Source organism: Anolis sagrei, chromosome 10, assembly GCF_037176765.1.
Source record: "Anolis sagrei isolate rAnoSag1 chromosome 10, rAnoSag1.mat, whole genome shotgun sequence".
Taxonomy (NCBI): domain Eukaryota; kingdom Metazoa; phylum Chordata; class Lepidosauria; order Squamata; family Dactyloidae; genus Anolis; species Anolis sagrei.
This window is the reverse complement of record NC_090030.1, coordinates 18,535,812-18,555,988: the sequence shown is the minus strand read 5'-3', so window position 1 is coordinate 18,555,988 and position 20,177 is coordinate 18,535,812. Positions and strand designations below refer to the sequence as shown.

The 20,177-nt window shown below is 44.6% G+C and overlaps 1 protein-coding gene across 1 annotated transcript in view; it reads left to right on the top strand.

Annotated features, from left to right (window-relative positions):
* The window catches only part of CHRDL1 (chordin like 1), a 37,590-nt gene that overhangs the window by 4,136 nt on the left and 13,277 nt on the right, over positions 1-20,177 (top strand). The window contains exons 2-6 of the mRNA XM_060756202.2: positions 1,553-1,665; positions 3,450-3,543; positions 14,918-15,063; positions 16,470-16,563; positions 17,389-17,456. Of these exons, the coding sequence (XP_060612185.2) occupies positions 1,553-1,665; positions 3,450-3,543; positions 14,918-15,063; positions 16,470-16,563; positions 17,389-17,456 (515 nt within the window). The remainder of the gene's footprint in view (positions 1-1,552; positions 1,666-3,449; positions 3,544-14,917; positions 15,064-16,469; positions 16,564-17,388; positions 17,457-20,177) is intronic.

The window sequence follows — 20,177 nt, the reverse complement described above, 5'->3', positions numbered from 1 at the left end:
AAAGAGTTACATGGCAAAAGGGGTTCAGGTGACCAGCTCCATCTTACCAGCTGGTCACTTCCTTGTGAAGTGTCTCATTCATCAACAAGGTCGGACTCTGTCACTTGGGACAGCTGCTGGCTTTTGAGTTGAGTTTCAGGGTCAGTGATGGATGAATGCTAGGATCTTTAGCAATGTGCTACAGGACTTAGCCTGAAGGAACTGACTTACCTGTTGGGGCAGCCGTTCTGTGTTTTACTCACTTGGAATTTTGTAACCTCCATCAACAAGAGAGGAAGGGAACCCGTTCCCTCACTCTGACCCGGCCTCTCCAAAGGGACGGAGGGGATGGCTGTGGTCCAAGAGAGGCATTCTCTCTGCTCGACCAAACTTATTCACAAGAACGGGCTGTGCAAATAGTTTCGCCCAACGATTTGGGACTGTCAGTGGCATCTCCAGTTCACTGCTCCGCCAACATGAAAGCCTCATTCATCCGGCAGGGACTGAAGTGGAAGCGGATCTTTTCGCATGAACTGCCATCGCCACCACCGCCATGTTCCTAACGTCCTGCTTCTTTGCTTTTGATTAGAGAGAGTGGATGGTAGCCGCCAGGGTCAAAGAGCCAGTTGGGAAAGGTTTCCCTTGGCAAGGATGAAAGTCGAGCAAGAAACATCTTAGGTGCAGAATTAATGCAGCCGGACACCCATTTTACTGCCATTGCTTCTCGCCTCTCCCTCTTGTTTCGAACCAATTTTGCACTTTGCAGCAATTGAAGAAAGCTAAGGTCCAAAAGGGTTACATAGAGAGAAATAGGGACATTTTGGAAAGTTGTTGCAAATTGGGACAATAGATGTTTCATCAGTTGTGCTCGTTTCAAATCTGGACCATTGGAGAATATGGGATGAGGAACTTCTGAGCAGATGCCTGCAAGCATTTCCAGTCTGGTTCAAAAGCGTCTTCAGCTCTTATTTCCAGTCATAAATCAAACCTAAGAAATTAGACGCTTTTGAAAGCGTTTTGGGTTGCTGAATGGAAGTAAACTCTGCCCAAGACAGTAGAATCGTAGCATCACAGAGTTGGAATCAACCTTGTGCGCCATCCAGCCCAACCCCTTGCCAAGAAGCAGGAAAATCACATTCAAAGCACCCTTGATAGATGTCCATCCAATCTCTGTTTCAAAGCCTCCAAAAAAGGAGCCTCCACCACACTCCAAAGCAGAGAGTCCCACTGCTGAACAGATATCACATTTAGGAAGTTCTTCCTAATGTTCAGGTGGAATCTCCTTTCTTGTAGTTTGAAGCCATTGCTCCATGTCCTAGTCTCCAGGGCAGCAGAAAACATGCCTGTTCCCTCCTCCTATGACTCCCCCTCACATCTTGATACATGTCCCACATTATGTCTCCTCTCAGCCTTCTCTTCTGCAAGATAAACATTCTTGGCTCTTTGAGCCGCTCCTCATCGGGCTTGTTCTCCAGACCCTTGCTCTCCAGGCACATTCCAAGTATCACCATGTTACACAGGCCTTTTGCCTGCCCATTGACGGTTTCTGTTTTTCTCTTGTTCCCCATTCCAGATTCGGAGACCTTCTGTGTGTTTCAAGACAAGAAGTATCGGGTCGGCGAACGGTGGCATCCCTACCTGGAGCCCTACGGGATTGTTTACTGCGTCAACTGTCTTTGCTCAGAGGTATGTATGTATTTTGCAATAGTTGGCACCACTTTAACTGCCACTGCTCCATTCTGTGTCGTCTCAGGATTTGTAGCTTGTTTTTGAGACAATCTCTGTATTAGCCTAGGAAATATGAATTAAGCTAATTCACTTAATATACTGAAGCAAATGCATAATTACTGGAGGAAGGGAGGGATATTTTTTCTAAACTGCCATTCCACACACACACACACACACACATATATATACATACACACACTCACACACACATATTCAATTACTGCCTGATGTTGTTCATGTTGCAAAGGAGACCTCAAGAGGAGACTCCTAGCTTGGGAAAGATGCTTCAAGGGAACCAAAAATCATGTTTTCAGGATCTCTTATTGGGGCACTATTACAAGAAAGAGTTTTTTTTTTAATTTATGGCTGAATTTATGGTTGGGGTGGAGTACTCCTCATCCCTGTATCTTTGGAGGTACAAATAATGTATCTCCACTACTCAATTATCGTATTTTGATGCCACTTGAATTAGCCTGAATCCATCCTACAGTAACACTGTACCATGCTATGACCTACAAGAAGCACTGCTTGAATTTCAAGCAAAAAGTGGATGCTAGAAATAATATCATAAGAAAGCTGACTGGTACAACCTGAGGTTCACAACCAGACACAGTGAAGACATCTGCCCTTGTGCTTTGTTACTCTGCTGCTGAATATGCATGCCCAGTGTGGAACACATCTCACCACGCTAAAACAGTGGATGTGGCTCTTAATGAGACATGCCGCATTATCGCAGGGTGTGTGTGCCCTACACCACTGGAGAAATTATACTGTTTAGCCGGTATTTCACCACCTGATATCCTCCAGGAAGTAGCAGCCAGTAATGAATGGACCAAGGCAGTGACATCTCCAGCCCACCCCGTTTGGATATCGGCCAGCACGCCAATGCCTTAAATCAAGAAATAGTTTTCTAAGATCTACAGAGATACTCGCAGCTACACCTCAGCAAGCGAGAGTCCAAAAGTGGCAGGCTAAAACCCAGCACTCCAATCAGTGGCTGAGACCAAAGAGAGCCTCCCACCTGGACATACAGAAAGCTGGGTGACTTGGAAGATGCTAAACAGACTGCTCTCTGGCACCATGAGATGCAGAGCCAATCTTAAGAAATGGGGCCACAAAGTAGAATCCACGGCATGTGAGTGTGGAGAAGAGCAAACCACAGAGCACTTACTACAATGCAGTCTGAGTCCTGCCACATGCACAATGGAGGACCTTCTTATAGCGACACCAAAGGTGTTCCAAGTGGCCAGTCAAATGGCATTTAGTATAATGCCAAGTTTTAAAACTTAAGGATTCATGTTTTTATTGGTTTTTTAATTATTCATGTGGTTTTTATATTAATACTAAATATTTTTAATTGGATTTTGTGTTGTTGGAGGCATCGAATTGTGCCATTTGTAAACCGCCCTGAGTCACCTTCGGACTGAGAAAGGTGGTATATAAATATGGTAAATAAATAATAAATAAACATTGTGTTTTTAAAATACATTATAACTGTACCCTTGGTTGGCTTCTGATATGGTAAATATTAATAAATCATACAGATATGTAGTTTAATGAGTGGCACAGTGAATTTTCTGAATTTCCCTGAAGTAGAGCACCAATTCTTTGCCTAATTATAAGCACCCTTCGCCAAACCACAAATCCCAGGAGTCCTGGCAATGAAAGTGGAACCAAACGGTTGTGATGATGTGACTATCCAAAATATAATCTGCCTTTTCTTTGTTGCTGTCTTTCCCCAGAATGGGAACGTGCAATGCAACAGGATCCGCTGCCCCAACCTGCACTGCCCCAACCCCGTCCAGGTCCCGCAGTTGTGCTGCCCGCGATGCCCAGGTAATTTCCGCAGAACAAAGCGCCATGAAATGTACTCGGCTGAGGATGTCGGAGCAGAGCAAACAGACAAATTCCCGGTCTAAAAATAACAATGGAATGCTTTCATGCAGCAAACCCTGTTATACACTCCATTTATGACAAGAGAGGCCTGTATTCTCAGGAGACCATTGGCTAGAAAGTAATGTTTCCCCCTCCCAGCCTTCAGCAACTATGCCTGTTCGCCCCCTCCTTGCGTTTCATTGAAGCAAATCCCCTTCCAACCAGCCTCTTTGAATAATGTTATTATCTCCCACTGTATATGCAAAAGTGGGCTGGTTTTACCCAGCGCTAAAAATGTGCCTCTTTGCCAGAACTGGCACAGAACTGTCTTGGGAACTGTTTTTGCAGTGATTGAAGGCTGGAATTCCGTCCTTTTTTCTTAAATTAAGAGAGTAATACATAGGACCACGTTGAAACCCAAATATGGGTATTTGCCTCAATGTGCACAGGAGCTTTTGCAGTTATTATATGCATTTCTATAAGATTTTTAAAATGTATTGTCGAAGGCTTTCATGGCCGGAATCAATGGGTTGTTGTAGGTTTTTTCGGGCTATATGGCCATGGTCTAGAGCAGGGGTCCCCAAACTAAGGCCCGCGGGCCATATGCGGCCCGCCGAGGGCATCTATCCGGCCCGTGCGGCCTGGCCTGGCCTCACGCAAAGCCCCTCGCTGCCTCGCGCCGCCCGTCGGCCCTGGCAAGCAATGGAAGCGGCGATGCAAATTACCTGCATCACGCTGCCCCTCGTGCAAGCCAGGCAAGGGAAGGGCATCGCGCAAGAACAGCCCACGAGTTGCAGCTTCCCTTGCCAGCCCGACAGGCAGCGAGAGGGCTGTATGGAAGGGCTCCGGAGAAGCGCCTTTCCAAACAAGCACACCTTTAGTTTGTCTTGTGGAGCGAAAGCAGCCTGGCTCGCCTCTTCCCGGGAGGAGAATTGAAACGGAGGCCGAGGCCTGGCAGGCCCTCCTTCTCGGGCGCTGCTCTCCCCCCCCCCCCTCCCCGCCAGAAAGGCCGCTTCCCTTTCCCTCTCCCTTCCATCCCCTTCTGCAAAACACACTGGTTCCCCGTAGCAGAACCAGCCCAGGCTCCTGGGACATAGGAGGAAGAGAAAGGAAGGCAGGAAAGGTCCGTCGAGGAATTCTGAGGTGGGTTCTTGTCTTGGTTTTATCTGAGCCCCCACTGCCATATATTCCAGTTCAAAGCAGATATGGTGGGATATTCTGCCTTAATATTCAGGGATATAGAGATCTATGGAAGGGCACCCAGATCCACATATAGAGATGTGTGGATCTGGGTGCCCTTCCATACATCCCTATATCCCTGAATATTAAGGCAGAAAATCCCACCATATCTGCTTTGAACTGGAATATATGGCAGTGTGGACTCAGATAACCCAGTTCAAAGCAGATATGATGGGATTTTCTGCCTGAGATGTGAGGATCTGGGTGCCCTTCCATAGATCTCTATATCCCTGAATATTAAGGCAGAAAATCCCATCATATCTGCTTTGAACTGGGTTATCTGAGTCCACACTGCCATATATTCCAGTTCAAAGCAGATATGGTGGGATTTTCTGCCTTAATATTCAGGGATATAGGGATGTATGGAAGGGCACCCAGATCCACACATCTCTATATCCCAGAATACCAAGGCAGAAAATCCCACCATATCTGCTTTGAGCTGGGTTATCTGAGTCCACACTGCCATATATTCCAGTTCAAAGTAGATATTGTGGGATTTTCTGCCTTGATATTCTGGGTTATATGGCTGTGTGGAAGGGCATCCAGGTCCCCACATCTCTATCTATATCCCAGTATACCAAGGCAGAAAATCCCACCATATCTGCTTTGAGCTGGGTTATCTGAGTCCACACTGCCATATATTCCAGTTCAAAGTAGATATGGTGGGATTTTCTGCCTTGATATTCTGGGTTATATGGCTGTGTGGAAGGGCATCCAGGTCCCCACATCTCTATCTATATCCCAGTATACCAAGGCAGAAAATCCCACCATATCTGCTTTGAGCTGGGTTATCTGAGTCCACACTGCCATATATTCCAGTTCAAAGTAGATATTGTGGGATTTTCTGCCTTGATATTCTGGGTTATATGGCTGTGTGGAAGGGCATCCAGGTCCCCACATCTCTATCTATATCCCAGTATACCAAGGCAGAAAATCCCACCATATCTGCTTTGAGCTGGGTTATCTGAGTCCACACTGCCATATATTCCAGTTCAAAGCAGATATTGTGGGATTTTCTGCCTTGATATTCTGGGTTATATGGCTGTGTGGAAGGGCATCCAGGTCCCCACATCTCTATCTATATCCCAGTATACCAAGGCAGAAAATCCCACCATATCTGCTTTGAGCTGGGTTATCTGAGTCCACACTGCCATATATTCCAGTTCAAAGCAGATATGGTGGGATTTTCTGCCTTAATATTCTGGGTTATATGCCTGTGTGGAAGGGCATCCAGGTCCCCACATTTCTATATCCCAGAATACCAAGGCAGAAAATCCCACCACCATATCTGCTTTGAGCTGGGTTATCTGAGTCCACACTGCCATATATTCCAGTTCAAAGCAGATATTGTGGGATTTTTTGCCTTGATATTCTGGGTTATATGGCTGTGTGGAAGGGCATCCAGGTCCCCACATCTCTATCTATATCCCAGTATACCAAGGCAGAAAATCCCACCATATCTGCTTTGAGCTGGGTTATCTGAGTCCACACTGCCATATATTCCAGTTCAAAGCAGATATTGTGGGATTTTCTGCCTTGATATTCTGGGTTATATGGCTGTGTGGAAGGGCATCCAGGTCCCCACATCTCTATCTATATCCCAGTATACCAAGGCAGAAAATCCCACCATATCTGCTTTGAGCTGGGTTATCTGAGTCCACACTGCCATATATTCCAGTTCAAAGCAGATATGGTGGGATTTTCTGCCTTAATATTCTGGGTTATACAGCTGTGTGGAAGGGCACCCAGGACCACACATTTCTATATCCCAGAATACCAAGGCAGAAAATCCCACAAGATCTGCTTTGAACTGGGTTATCTGAGTCCACACTGCCATATATTCCAGTTCAAAGTAGATATTGTGGGATTTTCTGCCTTGATATTCTGGGTTAAACAGCTGTGTGGAAGAGCACCCGGGTCCACACATCTCTATATCCCAGAATATCAAGGCAGAAAATCCCACCATATCAGCTTTCAACTGGGTTATCTGAGGCAAGGGAGGCTACACTGCACTTCCTGTTCTCGCATGAAGTCCTCGCCATTTGCATTGCTTGCCAGGCCTGACTGGCAGCATGAGGCAAGTGAGGGGATTGGGCCTTGCAAGTGGTGAGGGGATTTGGCCAAACCAGTTTTAATTGTGTCTTGATGTAGTTATTGTTGTTATTTTGCTTTTTGCTTAATTGTTTTGATTTGCTTGTTTATTACTGTGTTGTGTTCTATTGTATTGTCTTGAGGCTCTGGCCTGTGTAAGCTGCATCGAGTCCTGCGGGAGATGCTAGCGGGGTACAAATAAAGTTAATAATAATAATAATAATAATAATAATAATAATAATTTGCGCGAGGCCAGGCTTTCATGATGGGCAGCGCGAGGTAGGTAAGTTGCACTGTGCCGCCTCCCTTGCCCGGCCCGCACGATGGTCCGGCCCTCCAACGGTCTGAGGGACAGTAATCTGGCCCCCTGTTGAAAAAGTTTGGGGACCCCTGGTCTAGAGGCATTCTCTTCTGACGTTTTGCCTGCATCTATGGCAAGCATCCTCAGAGGTAGTGAGGTCTGTTGGAACTAGGAAAAAGGGTTGATATATCTGTGGAATGACCAGGGTGCTCCAGGCACTGTCAGGCCATTATATGCTAATCAAGGTGGTCAGTTGAAACATTCACACCTAGCTCCAGCAGACAAGAGTCCTTTGTCTCACCCTGGTCATTCCACAGATATATAAACCCTTTTTCCTAGTTCCAACAGACCTCACTACCTCTGAGTTGGCAAAAGCTGGGGCTAACAGTGGGAGCTCACCCTGTTCCCTGAATTTGAATTGCCAACCTTCCAGTCAGCAGCTCAGCAGCTAGATGTTATTATGCTTTGTGTGATTTTTTGTATTGTATTTTATGTTAAATATGCTTTGACTTGTATTGTATTATATTTATACACTATATATTTGCAATGCAGCACTGAAGTGGCCAAACTGTAAGCCACTCTGAGTCCCCTTCGAGGTATAGTAAATATAGTAAATACATAAATATGCCCAAAGCATGACACTTCGATCTCTCAGTGGTGCAGTGGGTTAAAGCGCTGAGCTGTTGAACTTGCTGACTGGAAGGTCTGTAGTTCGAATTCAGGGAGCAGAGTGAGCTCCCACTGTTAGCCCCAGCTTCTGCCAACTTAGCAGTTTGAAAACATGCAAATGTGTGTAGATCAATAGGTACTGCTTCAGTGGGAAGGTAACAGTGCTCCATGCAGTCATGCCAGCCACATGGCCTTGGAGGCGTCTATGGACAATGCCAGCTCTTTGAGTTAGAATGAAGGTGAGCACCAACCCCCAGAGTCGGACATGACTGGGAAAAACCTTTACCTTTACCTGTATCAAGTCCCAAAATGATAACCAAAAAGCCAATTTCTTTGGAAGAGTGTGGCAAATCCCAGCACTGGCTGTATTAAAACGGCGTCTTGCAACTGGGCTCAGCTTCCTAATTAGGCAAGGGGCCTGTAAATCAGAAAAGGCAGAGAGCTGGCAATTTTTATGGATGTGTAAACTGGGTCATGCGCTGCGCCATAAACTCCCCCAGACTGTACATGTATTATACCTCATTGTTAAGAGCCACTGTACCGGCGCAGGCAAAGCGAGATCTTTCTCGGGTTTGCGGCAAAATCCCCGACATGGCCTCACGTCTGGAGGGTTCGGTGCGCTCCCTGGGCTCCAGTCGCCTTTTCTCCAGCACCCCGTTTCTAGTTATTTTCAATAAAGTAACACTCAACATTGCAAAGAGGGTGTCTGTTCAGTTTTCTTTGGGGCTACAGGCACACACTGTTGTGGTGGAGTTGCCAGATGCCTGTCCCCAAGCCACTAGTTTGCATAAGTCATCCCCAACCTGGAGCCAGGAGTCCAAATTCTCCATTTTTGGCGGCTCGTTCTGGCTGAACTGTTGACCTAAAGGTTAGCTGTTCGAATCTGTATGATGGAGTGAGCTCCCATCTGTCAGCCCCAGCTTCTCATGTGGATATGAGAGAAGACTCCCACAGGATGGTAACACATCTGGGTGTCTGCTAGGCAACGTCTTTGTAGACAGCCAATGTTCTCAAGTCTCACCTGACACGATAGAAAAAAAAATAAACCCTTGTTCCTTTGTGGCACCAGGACTCACCTTCCACTCTGCTCTGCCTCCACCTTCTGCCTGGAAGTAAATAGCCTAGAAATGCATCAGCCCTGTCAAATGAATGTAATCTGACAATCACTTTAACTGCCATGGCTCAATGCAATGGGACCGTGGAAGTTATAGTTTGCTGAGATTCCAGATTTCTTTGGCAGAGAAAGGTAATGACCATGTAAAACTACAACTCCTAGAATTCATTAGCATTGAACCGTGGCAGTTAAAGTTATGTCGGATTGCATTCATTTGGCAGGGTTGATGACCAACAGAAAATACTGGAAGGGTTTGGTGGGCACTGACCTTGAGTTTTGGAGTTGTAGTTCAGCTACATACAGAGAGCACTCTGCAATAAAACAATGATGGATTTGGACCAAACTTGGCAGGAATACTCAATATACTCAAATGTGAACACTGGTGGAGTTTGGGGAAAATAGACCTTGACATTTGGGAGTTGTAGTTGCTGGGATTTATAGTTCACCTATGATCAAAGAGCATTCTGATCCCTACCAACAATAGAATTGGGCCAAATTTCCCACACAGAGGCCCTCATGATGAAAAGAAAACAATGGAGGCATCTGGGATGAATTGACAGTGATTTAGGAGAGATGTAGTACACCTACATCCAGAGAGCACTGTGAACCCAAATGACTATGACAAATGCATTCCTAAGTCCATCAGAAATATGTGTTTTCTGATTGTCTTTGGCGACCCCTCTGAAACCCCCCTCATGAGCCCCCCAGGGGTCCCGATCCCCAGGTAGAGAAACACTGAGTTAGAACATTGGTTCTCAACCCTGTAAAATGAATGCAATCTGGCATCACTTTAACTGCCATGGCTCAATGCAATGGAACCATGGAAGTTATAGTTTGCTGAGATTCCAGATTTCTTTGGCAGAGAAAGGTAATGACTATGTAAAACTACAACTCCTAGAATTCATTAGCATTGAGCCATGGCAGTTAAAGTGGTGCATATATGGACATAATGAGATATCTTGGGAATGGGACCCAAGTCAAAGGCCAAGTCAAATGCACTTATGTTTCAAATACACCTTATATGCATAACCTGGAGGTAATTCTGTATGATATTTGCACTAATTTGGGGCATGAAATGAAATTTAGGACCATTGATCCATCAGAAAACCAGAACCATTCATAATTTTGGGGTATTTCCAGATTCCAATAATTGTAATTGTTGAATATTGGGTGACAAATATCCTTTGATTGCCAGAAATGCTTCTTTGCCAAAGAGCTTTGTTCTACAGTATGTGTTGTCGAAAGCTTTCATGGCCAGAATCATTGGGTTGCTGTGAGTTTTCTGAGCTGTATGGCCAGGTTCCAGAAGCATTATCTCCTGACGTTTTGCCCGCATCTATGGCAGACATTCTCATAACCCCTGAGGATGCCTGCCATAGATGTGGGCAAAATATCAGGAGAGAATGCTTCTGGAACATGGCCATACAGCCCAGCGTTGTTCTAGATCAGTGTTTCTCAACCTTGGGGTTGGGACCCCTGGAAGGGTCGCGGGGGGGGGGGGTCAGAGGGGTTGCCAAAGACCATCAGAAAACACAGTATTTTCTGTTGGTTATGGGGGTTCTGTGTGGGAAGTTTGTCCCAATTCTATCATTGGTGGGATTCAGAATGTGCTGTAATTATAAGTGAACTATAAATCCCAGCACTACAACTCCCAAATGTCAAGGTCTATTTCCCCTAAACTCCGCCAGTGTTCACATCAAGTATTTGTGCCAAGTTTGGTCCAGATCCATCATTGTTTGAGTCCACACTGCTCTCTGAATGTAGGTGAACTACAATTCCAAAAGGTCAATGCCCACCAAACTCTTCCAGTATTTTCTGTTGGTCATGGGAGTTCTGTGTGCCAAGTTTGGCTCGATTATATCATTGGTGGAATTCAAAATTCTCTTTGATTGTAAGCGAACTATAAATCCCAACAACTACAACTCCCAAATGACAAAATCAATCTTTCAATAGAAATTTCAACAGAAAGGAAGAAACCATGAAAATTAACAAAATCTGGCTACCAGTATTAAAAAACTCAAAAATTACAGCAGCAAAACAACAGAGGGGAAACAAACAGGCACATGAAATCACTCTCAACAAAAGATTCCCCCCAGGCGCTTCCAAGCCATTGAATGCAAATCAAGGTGATCAGCTGAAACATTCACAGCTAGCCCCAGCAGACAAAAGTCCTTTGTCTCACCCTGGTCATTCCACAGATATATAAACCCATTTTTCCTAGTTCCAACAGACCTCATTACCTCTGAGGATGCTTGCCATAGATGCAGACGAAACGTCAGGAGAAAAATTGCCTCCAGAACATGGCCATATAGCCCGAAAAAACCTACAACAACCCAAAATGAATCTTCCCCCAACTCTACCAGTATTCAAATTTGGGTGTATCTGGTACAGTATTTGTGCCAAATTTGGTCCAGTGAATGAAAATACATCCTGATTATCAGATATTTACATTATGATTCCTAACAGTAGCAAAATTACAGTTATGAAGTAGCAACAAAAATAATTTTATGACTTGGGGTCACCACAACATGAGGAACTTTATTAAGAGATCACGGCATTAAGAAGGTTGAGAACCACTGTTCTAGATGGTTTCTAAAATGAGTTTGGAAGAGGTATCAAATGCTCCATGCTGCCCTTTGTAAAAATTAACCAGTGCAAATGAAAACTGGAACTAAGAAGAATATCCTTCTAATGGCTCGTCCATATGTTTTCAACGGTTTTGAGGGGTTTTTTTTTTTTTGGCCAATCTCTTTTTTCAAAACAAAGGCAAACACAGGAAATTAAGCCACCGATGTGAGAGCATTAGAAGGCTAGCTTTCACCCAAGAAAACCCATGAAACCTGAGCATCGAGGGTTGAGACCTCCCCATTTAACTTGATACAGTCAGGAAAGCTGGCTTGGTTGTGTGCCCCACTGTGGGTGATCCCGCACTCGCTCCCGTTAAAGGACAAGTCGATGGATTTGGTGGACTTTTGCAAGCTTAGGCGAAGCCTTGAAGTCGCTTTCCAAAAGCCTTGAGACAGCTAATGTGTTTGACACCTGCCTCCAAAGGCTGGCCACATATGGAGGCAGTTAGAATCCGCATTTGCAGTCGGTTGGTGCTGGATCCCTTCCTAATCTTTCCTCAATGAAAAAGAATAAATGTTTAAAAAAATCCCTAATTCCATGCATTGAGTTAAGGAGGCGAGTCTTGATCCTTTGCCCAAATCGCTCGGTGTTTTATTTAAATATTAGGTTACACTGTGCTTAAGGATTGGGAGCCGTAACTCCAGAAGTCTGAGTTTATCTGCAAATGGAGTCTTGGTTCTCTTCAAAGTCTTTGGAAAGTTTCCCGGTGGTTCTGACATTAATTAGTAAAAAAAGCAAGCGCTCCTGTTAACACACATAAATAACTAAAGATAATCAGATGTTTTTTTGATCCATGGAAATGGATGGCATTGGTTTTAACTAGTCTTGGTTCATTGTTTGAATCGTTTTGAGATTTTATTGCCCAAATTGCTTTAGAACAGAGTTTCCCAACATGAGGGTCAAGACCCCGGGGGGGGGGGGGGGTCATGAGAGAGTTTCAGAGGGGTCGTCAACGACCATCAGAAAACATATATTTCTGATGGTCTTAGGAATCCCTTTGGCAGAGAAGGCTGAAGATCTCTCTATCTGTCCTTCTTTCCTTTTTGGAAACAGGTGGCAAATCCTCCCACCAAAAGCCCACCTCCACTGTGATTTGGCTGGCTCTCAGCCAAGGGGAGGGCTGTTTCTGAGACTCCAAGCAGGGAGGGGAGAGCAGGCGTGCTCGGTGCATGGCAGTGTGTAGTGCATGTGCAGATGAGGGAGAGCGTGCAAGGCTGGAGAGAGGCTCATGCTAGCAAGTCCCTTCAAGGCATAGGGGTTCTGTGTATTCTATCGTTGGTGAGGTTCAGAACGCTCTTTGAGTGTAGGTGAACTATAAACCCCTGTAACTACAACTCCCAAATGTCAAGGTCTGTTTTCCCCAAACTCCACCAGTGTTCACATTTGGGCATATTGAATATTTGTGCCAAGTTTGGTCCAGGTCTATCATTTATTTATTTATTTACAATATTTATATTCCGCCTTTCTCACCCCACAGGGGACTCAGGGCAGATTACAATGTACATATACATGGAAAGCATTCAGTGCTATAGACACACAACATATATACACAGAAAAATAGAGACTATTTAACATTCCAGCTTTGTCATGAGGGTATTCTGGCCACTGGGGGAGCTGTCGCTTCACCGGCCATTTATGATACTGATGTGACACTTCCTCATTCTTTGCATGCTTGTTGGAGATTTTTATGGCATCGTAAATGGTACCTAAATTTCCTACTTGACAGATGCAACTGATTTTTGGGCTAAAAGGGTCGACAGCAAGCTACACAAATTGGTTGGAAGCTCACTCCGACCTGGGCTGGCTTCGAACTCATGACCTTTTGGTCAGTAGTGATCATAATGCAGCTGACTCCTAGCTAGCTGCGCCACAGTCCCGGTGCTTTGAGTCGACAGTGCTCTCTGGATGTAGATGATCTACAACTCCAGAACTCAAGGTCAATGCCCACCAAACCCTTCCAATATTTTCTGTTGGTCATGGGAGTTCTGTGTGCCAAGTTTGGTCCAATTCCATTGTTGGTGGAGTTCAGAATGCTCTTTGATTGTAGGTTAACTATAAATCCCAGCAACTACAACTCTCAAATGACAAAATCAACCCCACCAACCTCACCAGTATTTCAATTTGGGCGTATCAGGTATTTGTGCCAAATTTGGTCCAGTGGATGAACATACATTATCCATTTTAGGTATTTACATTATGATTCATAACAGTAGCAAAATTACAGTAATGAAGTAGCAACGAAAATAATTTTGTGGTTGGGGGATCAACACAACACGAGGAACTGTATTAAGGGGTCGCAGCATTACAAAGGTTGAAAAACACTGCTCTAGAAGAACATTATGTTCTTGTGTGTTTTTGCTGTCTTTTGATGAATAGCATGGCGAGAATATTCATGGTTGGATCATGGGCTACGGAGCAATAACAAACCCAACCATATCAATATCGAAATGTGCTTTTCAAGATGTAGGCACTCCTGTGTGCCTGTGAGAGCAAAACGTATCGGGTTTCATACTTCTCCTACAACACCGGTGGCCTGACATTTATGTTTAATTTTTTTTTGCCCAGCTTGAAAAGGGCATTCAAAAGCTGGAGGAGCCAGTGTGCCAAAACAAATGGTTTACAACCCAGGCCTCCCAATGTCACCATTTAGCTCACAGGCCTATAATTCAGAACCTGTTGCTTCTTTGGTGGAGAAAAGCAAAAACTGCATTCCTCGGGAGTGTAATAATCCTGGAGTGATGTGATATTATGAAAAGATTGCAATTGTGCATGAGTTTTGCAGGTGGATATGAAAGTGATGGACAGAGCCTCCATGGATGCATCTACACAGGCATGGGCAAGCTTTGGCCCTCCAGGTGTTTTGGACTTCAACTTCCACAATTCCTAACAGCCTACTGGCTGTTAGGAATTGTGGAAGTTGAAGTCCAAAACACCTGGAGGGCCGAAGTTTGCTTATGCCTGATCTATACTGCTAAATTCATGGAGATTGCCCCCACATGAACTGCTATGGCACAATGCTATGAAATCCTGGGAACTGCAGTTTTGTGAGGCACCATCACAGGCTGAAGACTTTATCAAACTAGAGCTTGCATGATTCCATAGCAGTTAGCCACAGCAGTGAAAGCATTGTCAAGCTGCATTCATTCTACAGTATAGATGCACCCATGAGTGGATTATCTTCATAAGCAATAATATGTGGTTGCAGGGGACCTTACTCCAAGTAATAGTGGAGTTGAATGTTTGAATTTGGTTTCATTAAATGACTTCTCTCCTGCTCTTCCCCTCTTTTCCAGATGATTCACTCTTCTCCATGGGAAGCAAGACCACTGGGAGGTCCTGCGAATACAACGGCACCACCTACAACCACGGGGAGATGTTTGTGGCTGAGGGACTCTTCCAAAACAGACAACCCAACCAGTGTGCACAGTGCAGCTGTTCCGTAAGTAACACAGCAACACTGAATTCTGATCTGGGCTGTCTCTACCATTACATCTACACTAGTGGTTCCTAACCTTTTTTTGACCAGGGACCACTCTCCAACATTAGTTCCAAAAGGTTTACAAATCAGTTTTTGGTCAACTTTAGATTTGGTTTGCTTATTTGGGGTGCTGATGCAGAAAATGTCATTGGACAGACCACATCAGCTCTAGTTTATGATACTTACTTAGGGGTTCCGTCATTGTCTGAGTAAGATTGTCCTCCAAGTGCGGTGTCCTGGTGGTGGGTACATAGGTGGCTGTGGAGCCCTATTCTTGACCTGCATGTTCTCCCACAGTGAGGGCATTGGTTTCCAGGTGGATGGCGGTCCCAGTTGGGGTTGGCTTGACACGCCTTCCTCTTGGCACGTTTCTCTCTTTCACCCTCCATTCGTAAGGAGCCCCCGGTGGTGCAGTGGGTTAAAGCACTGTGCCGGCAGGACTGAAGACCGACAGGTCGCAGGTTCGAATCCAGGGAGAGGCGGATGAGCTCCCTCTATTAGCTCCAGCTCCTCATGCGGCAAATGAGAGAAGCCTCCCATAAGGATGATAAAACATCAAAAATCATTCAGGCGTCCCCTGGGCAACATCCTTGCAGACGGCCAATTCTCTCACAACAGGAGCGGTTGCTCCAGACATGACAAAAAAAAAAACAAATCCTTCCATTCGTGCCTCTTCAAATTCTACAGCACTGCTGGTCACAGCTGACCTCCAGCTAGAGCGCTCAAGGGCCAGGGCTTCCCAGTTCTTGGTGTCTATACCACAGTTTTTAAGGTTGGCTTTGAGCCCATCTTTAAATCTCTTTTTCTGTCCTCCAACATTCCGATTTCTGTTCTTGAGTACGGAGGAGGGATTTGCTTTGGGAGACAGGCATTTGGGAGACAGGACAACGTGGCCGGTCCAGCGGAGTTGATGGCAGAGGACCATTGCTTCAATGCTGGTGGTCTTTGCTTCTTCCAGAACACTGACATTTGTCTGCCTGTCTTCTCAAGAGATTTGCAGGATTTTTCGGAGTCAACGCTGATGGAATCATTTCAGGAGTTGCATGTGACGTCTGTAGACAGTCCACGTTTCACAGGCATATAGCAGGGTTGGGTTCTGATTCAGAACATATGCCATCCAGTAGTCGCCATCTACTTACCCAAAGAAAACCATATTTAATAATCTAGAGCTAATGTGGTAGTAATAATATTTTGTGGGTGGTCAGCCTCTCTCCTCCCAAAATTGGCACAATAAGAGGATTTCGCGAGACCAGTCACTCTCGTTGCACGGTTTTGAGGCTGTCATTTGACTGTCATTGCAATCATCTACTGTGTCTATGCTTTCCATAATTGACTCTGTGCCTCTCTCTTCCTTTTCATTTTGGCAGGAAGGAAATGTCTATTGTGGTTTGAAGACATGTCCCAAACTCACCTGCTCCTCACCGGTCTCTGTGCCAGAGTCCTGCTGCCCAGCTTGCAGAGGTAAAGAAGGAGAAAGGGGAAATAATTTTCCTGCAAGCCAGGTAGACTCCATGAATGTATTGGGATGAGCAGTTATGCATGACATTCCAATCGCCCTTGCATACCTTTTGTCGTTGTTTGAGCTCAGGACTGATATTCATATTCAGCTATGAGAAAATGAGACGGTGTCCAACCTTTGAAATTCAGAGGGCAACTTCCTTTCAGGTGGAAGGTGGTTTTCAGAAAAGCAAAGTTTGCTTTAACTTGGCATCTTTTTGCTTTCTTGGAAAAAATACTAGTGGTAGTTGTTGTTGTTATTATTATTATTATTATTATTATTTGAAACACAACAAGATGAGTCCACAGCAGACAAGATCACTCTTGTGGCTGTTGTATTGGATCACATATCGGACACTTCCCAAGTATCTAGGACTGTGTGATGTATCGGCGAATAATGTGTGCAGATCCCAGTAAGGCGGCCTTTTGCAGCTGGCAGATGGTAATTTTGTCAGTGCCAATTGTGTTTAAGTGCAGGCCAAGGTCTTTAGGCACTGCACCCAGTGTGCTGATCACCACTGGGACCACCTTGACTGGCTTGTGCCAGAATCTTTGCAGTTCAATCTTTAAATCCTCGTATCGTGTCAGCTTTTCCAGTTTTTTCTCTTCAATCCTGCTGTCACTTGGGATTGCAACATCAACAATCCATACTTTGTTTTTTAACACAATTGTGAGATCAGGAGTTATTATTATTATTATTATTATTATTATTATTACTCTGTTTTATTAATTGTAAGCCGTGGCTCCAAAAAGGAGTTCTTGACATGTTTCTCTTCTTCTTCTGTGCAGGGGATGGAGAGTTACCTTGGGACAATGCGGACGGAGACATCTTTCGGCAGCCGGCCAACAGGGAAGCGGTAAGTGGACTCTTTAGATGTTCCCATCCAGAGAGGAAGGTCATTGGTCCCTACTGAGCTGGGAGCATCCCCAAGTCTATACTGTATCTTGTGTTTTGAACTCCTTGCCTGTCCCAGTCCATCACAACGTGCATCTGGCAGAAGTTTACCTAGCAGAACTCTTTTATTTTGTTTCGTTTTCTTAAATTATATTCAGAAGCAACCGTATGATCTGTAGAGGATAATAGAGTGACGTCCATAATGCACATCTTTGCCTACAAGGGTGCAAACACACTATAGAATCAATGTAGTTTAACACTTGTTTAACTGCCAAGAGCTGTTCAGCAGTGGAACTCCCTGCCTCAGAGTCTGGTGGAAGCCTCTTCCTTGGAAGCTTTTAAATAGAGGCTAGATAGCCATCTGTCAAGGGTACTTTGATTGTGCTTTTGCTGAATGGCAGGAGGTTGAACTAGATGGCCCATGTTGTCGCTTACAATTCTTTTGTTCTGTAACTCTATGATTCTATCACTCAATGCTGTGTGAGTTGTTGTTTTGCAAGATCTTTTGCCTTCTCTGCCAAACAGTGCTATTGCGTCACTAAACTGCAAATCCCAAAATTCCATAGCAAGTTGAACATCCCTTTCCCAGAATTCCCAAATATTTATTTATTTACACTATTTCTACCCTGCCCATATCAGCCCAAAGGCCACTCAGGGCAGCAAACAATTCGATGCCATATATAGAAAAATACAAACATTTTTAAAAAGTAGAAAAAAACATTATCTCACTCTCTTTTTGGATACCTTCCTATCTTTCCTTTCCTTTCGATCTTACAAAATCCTTTTTGGGCCCCGCGTCTTCATTTGCAGCTCATAAATAGTTGGAATGAAAACAATGGCTCGGGTAGATTTTACATCTCTCTCTTGGAGGCCAAGGGAAGGGTAGGAAATCCTTTGTTTGAGCAAAGAGAATATATATATATAGTGGTTAAGAAAAAGAAGATGTTTGCTTATTTCTGTGGTTGGAGTCTACTGAATTGCCAATCAAAACAATATGGAGATCCTTTACTGTGCCTACTGAATCAACAGAAATTCAAGGGAGCTGATTTGAGGTGGAGTGATGGGAAACCTAAAAACAGAAAAAAGCCCTACAGGATCAAGGGAAAGACCTATTTGCACCAGAAATGTGTCTCCCATAGAGGTGAACCTGAAGCTTCTTGGAAGTCGGGAAGCCCACTCTGCGTGTATGATATACATAGATAGGGCATGCTTTGCTTAGCACAGGTGGTTCCCAACGTGTGGTCCACAAGAACTAAAATACGGTCCGCAGCCTCACCGTTACTACACCTTTGCAACGAGAGCGGCTGTTCTAGTTAAACCCTCTTAAAGTGCCAAAGGTTATTAAATATGGTTTTCTGTGAGCGAGCAGATGGTGACTACAGGATAGCATTTGTTCTGTGTTAGAAACTAGAGCTGGTGTGGTCTATCCAATGCAATTTTCTGAATCAGCACCCCAAATAACTAAACTGAATCTAAAGTTGACCAAAAAATGATTTGTAACTCTTTTGGTACTAATCTCGGAGAGCGGTCCCTGGTCAAAGTGGTCCCTGGTCAAAAAAAGTGCTGAATTGTCCGGAATTGAGAACTGCATTCCCTATGTTCACCTAAAGTAATTCAGAATGTAATTGGATCATTTTGGTTTCTACCATAGTGCAATTGGTGGCTTCCGTACCGCCTTAGCTCTGGGTTTTAGACCAAACTGTAAAGGAGCTTAGCTAGCCTTGTCATCTCACTTGGGGTCTGTAGAGAATTCCCTCCTTTGTCAGATCGGCAAGTGAGTTGATTTTCCTTTCTTTGTTGAGTTAGAAATCCTTAAACCCATCATTTTCGGTGGGCTTATGCTTGTTTAAGTCTGTTTTGGATTATGGCCATGGCTCCAAGCAAGGGAAGGGAGCAATACACACATTTGTGTGCTTATTGGCCTTTGTTTACCTTTTGTTATGTTTTGCTGCTAACATTTCAAAATGCAGCGCCTTAACTTCCAAGGGCACCGCTTTACCAATCAGTTCTGCTGGACTGGAAATCTAACAATATGGTTTCTTAATGCAGACCCCAAAACCATAGCAGAGACAGGCTTACTCCCTTGTTATGAACTGTTTAGCCTGTTCTCCCTTCAGGCAAAACCTCTCCTCTGAATATCAGTTACTCACTGAATTTGAGCATGAATTTGTGGGCCTGAGGGGATGTTTTGCCTTTTGTAGCCAAAGAACGGAGGCTGGCTCAAGCTGTTTCAAATCCAGAGTTCTCCAGAGGAATGATGGGAGCTATAGTCGAACATGCCTGAAAGGGTCCTGGTTAGCAAAGGACGTAAGAACCCTGTTGAATCAAATTGTCACATCTTAAATTTTGAAAACTTAAGATGGAATTACTTATTGAAACCTACACCATGCAACTGTCCATATACAGTAAACCCTCTAAAATTGTAGGTTTAACTTTTGCAGACGGGATTATTTGCCATTGATATGTAATTCTTCTTCTTAGGCAATCCTCGTAGTCTGAGGATGATGGTCCTCCAACTTCGGTGTCCTGGGGGTGGGTTCGTAGGTGGCTGTGGAGCCCTATTCTTGACCTGCATCTCCTCCTGCAGTAGAGGCATTGGTTTCCAGGTGGAAGGCGGTCTCGGTCAGGGTTGGCTTGATGCGCCTTCCTCTTGGCTTGTTTCTCTCTTTCACCCTCCATTTGT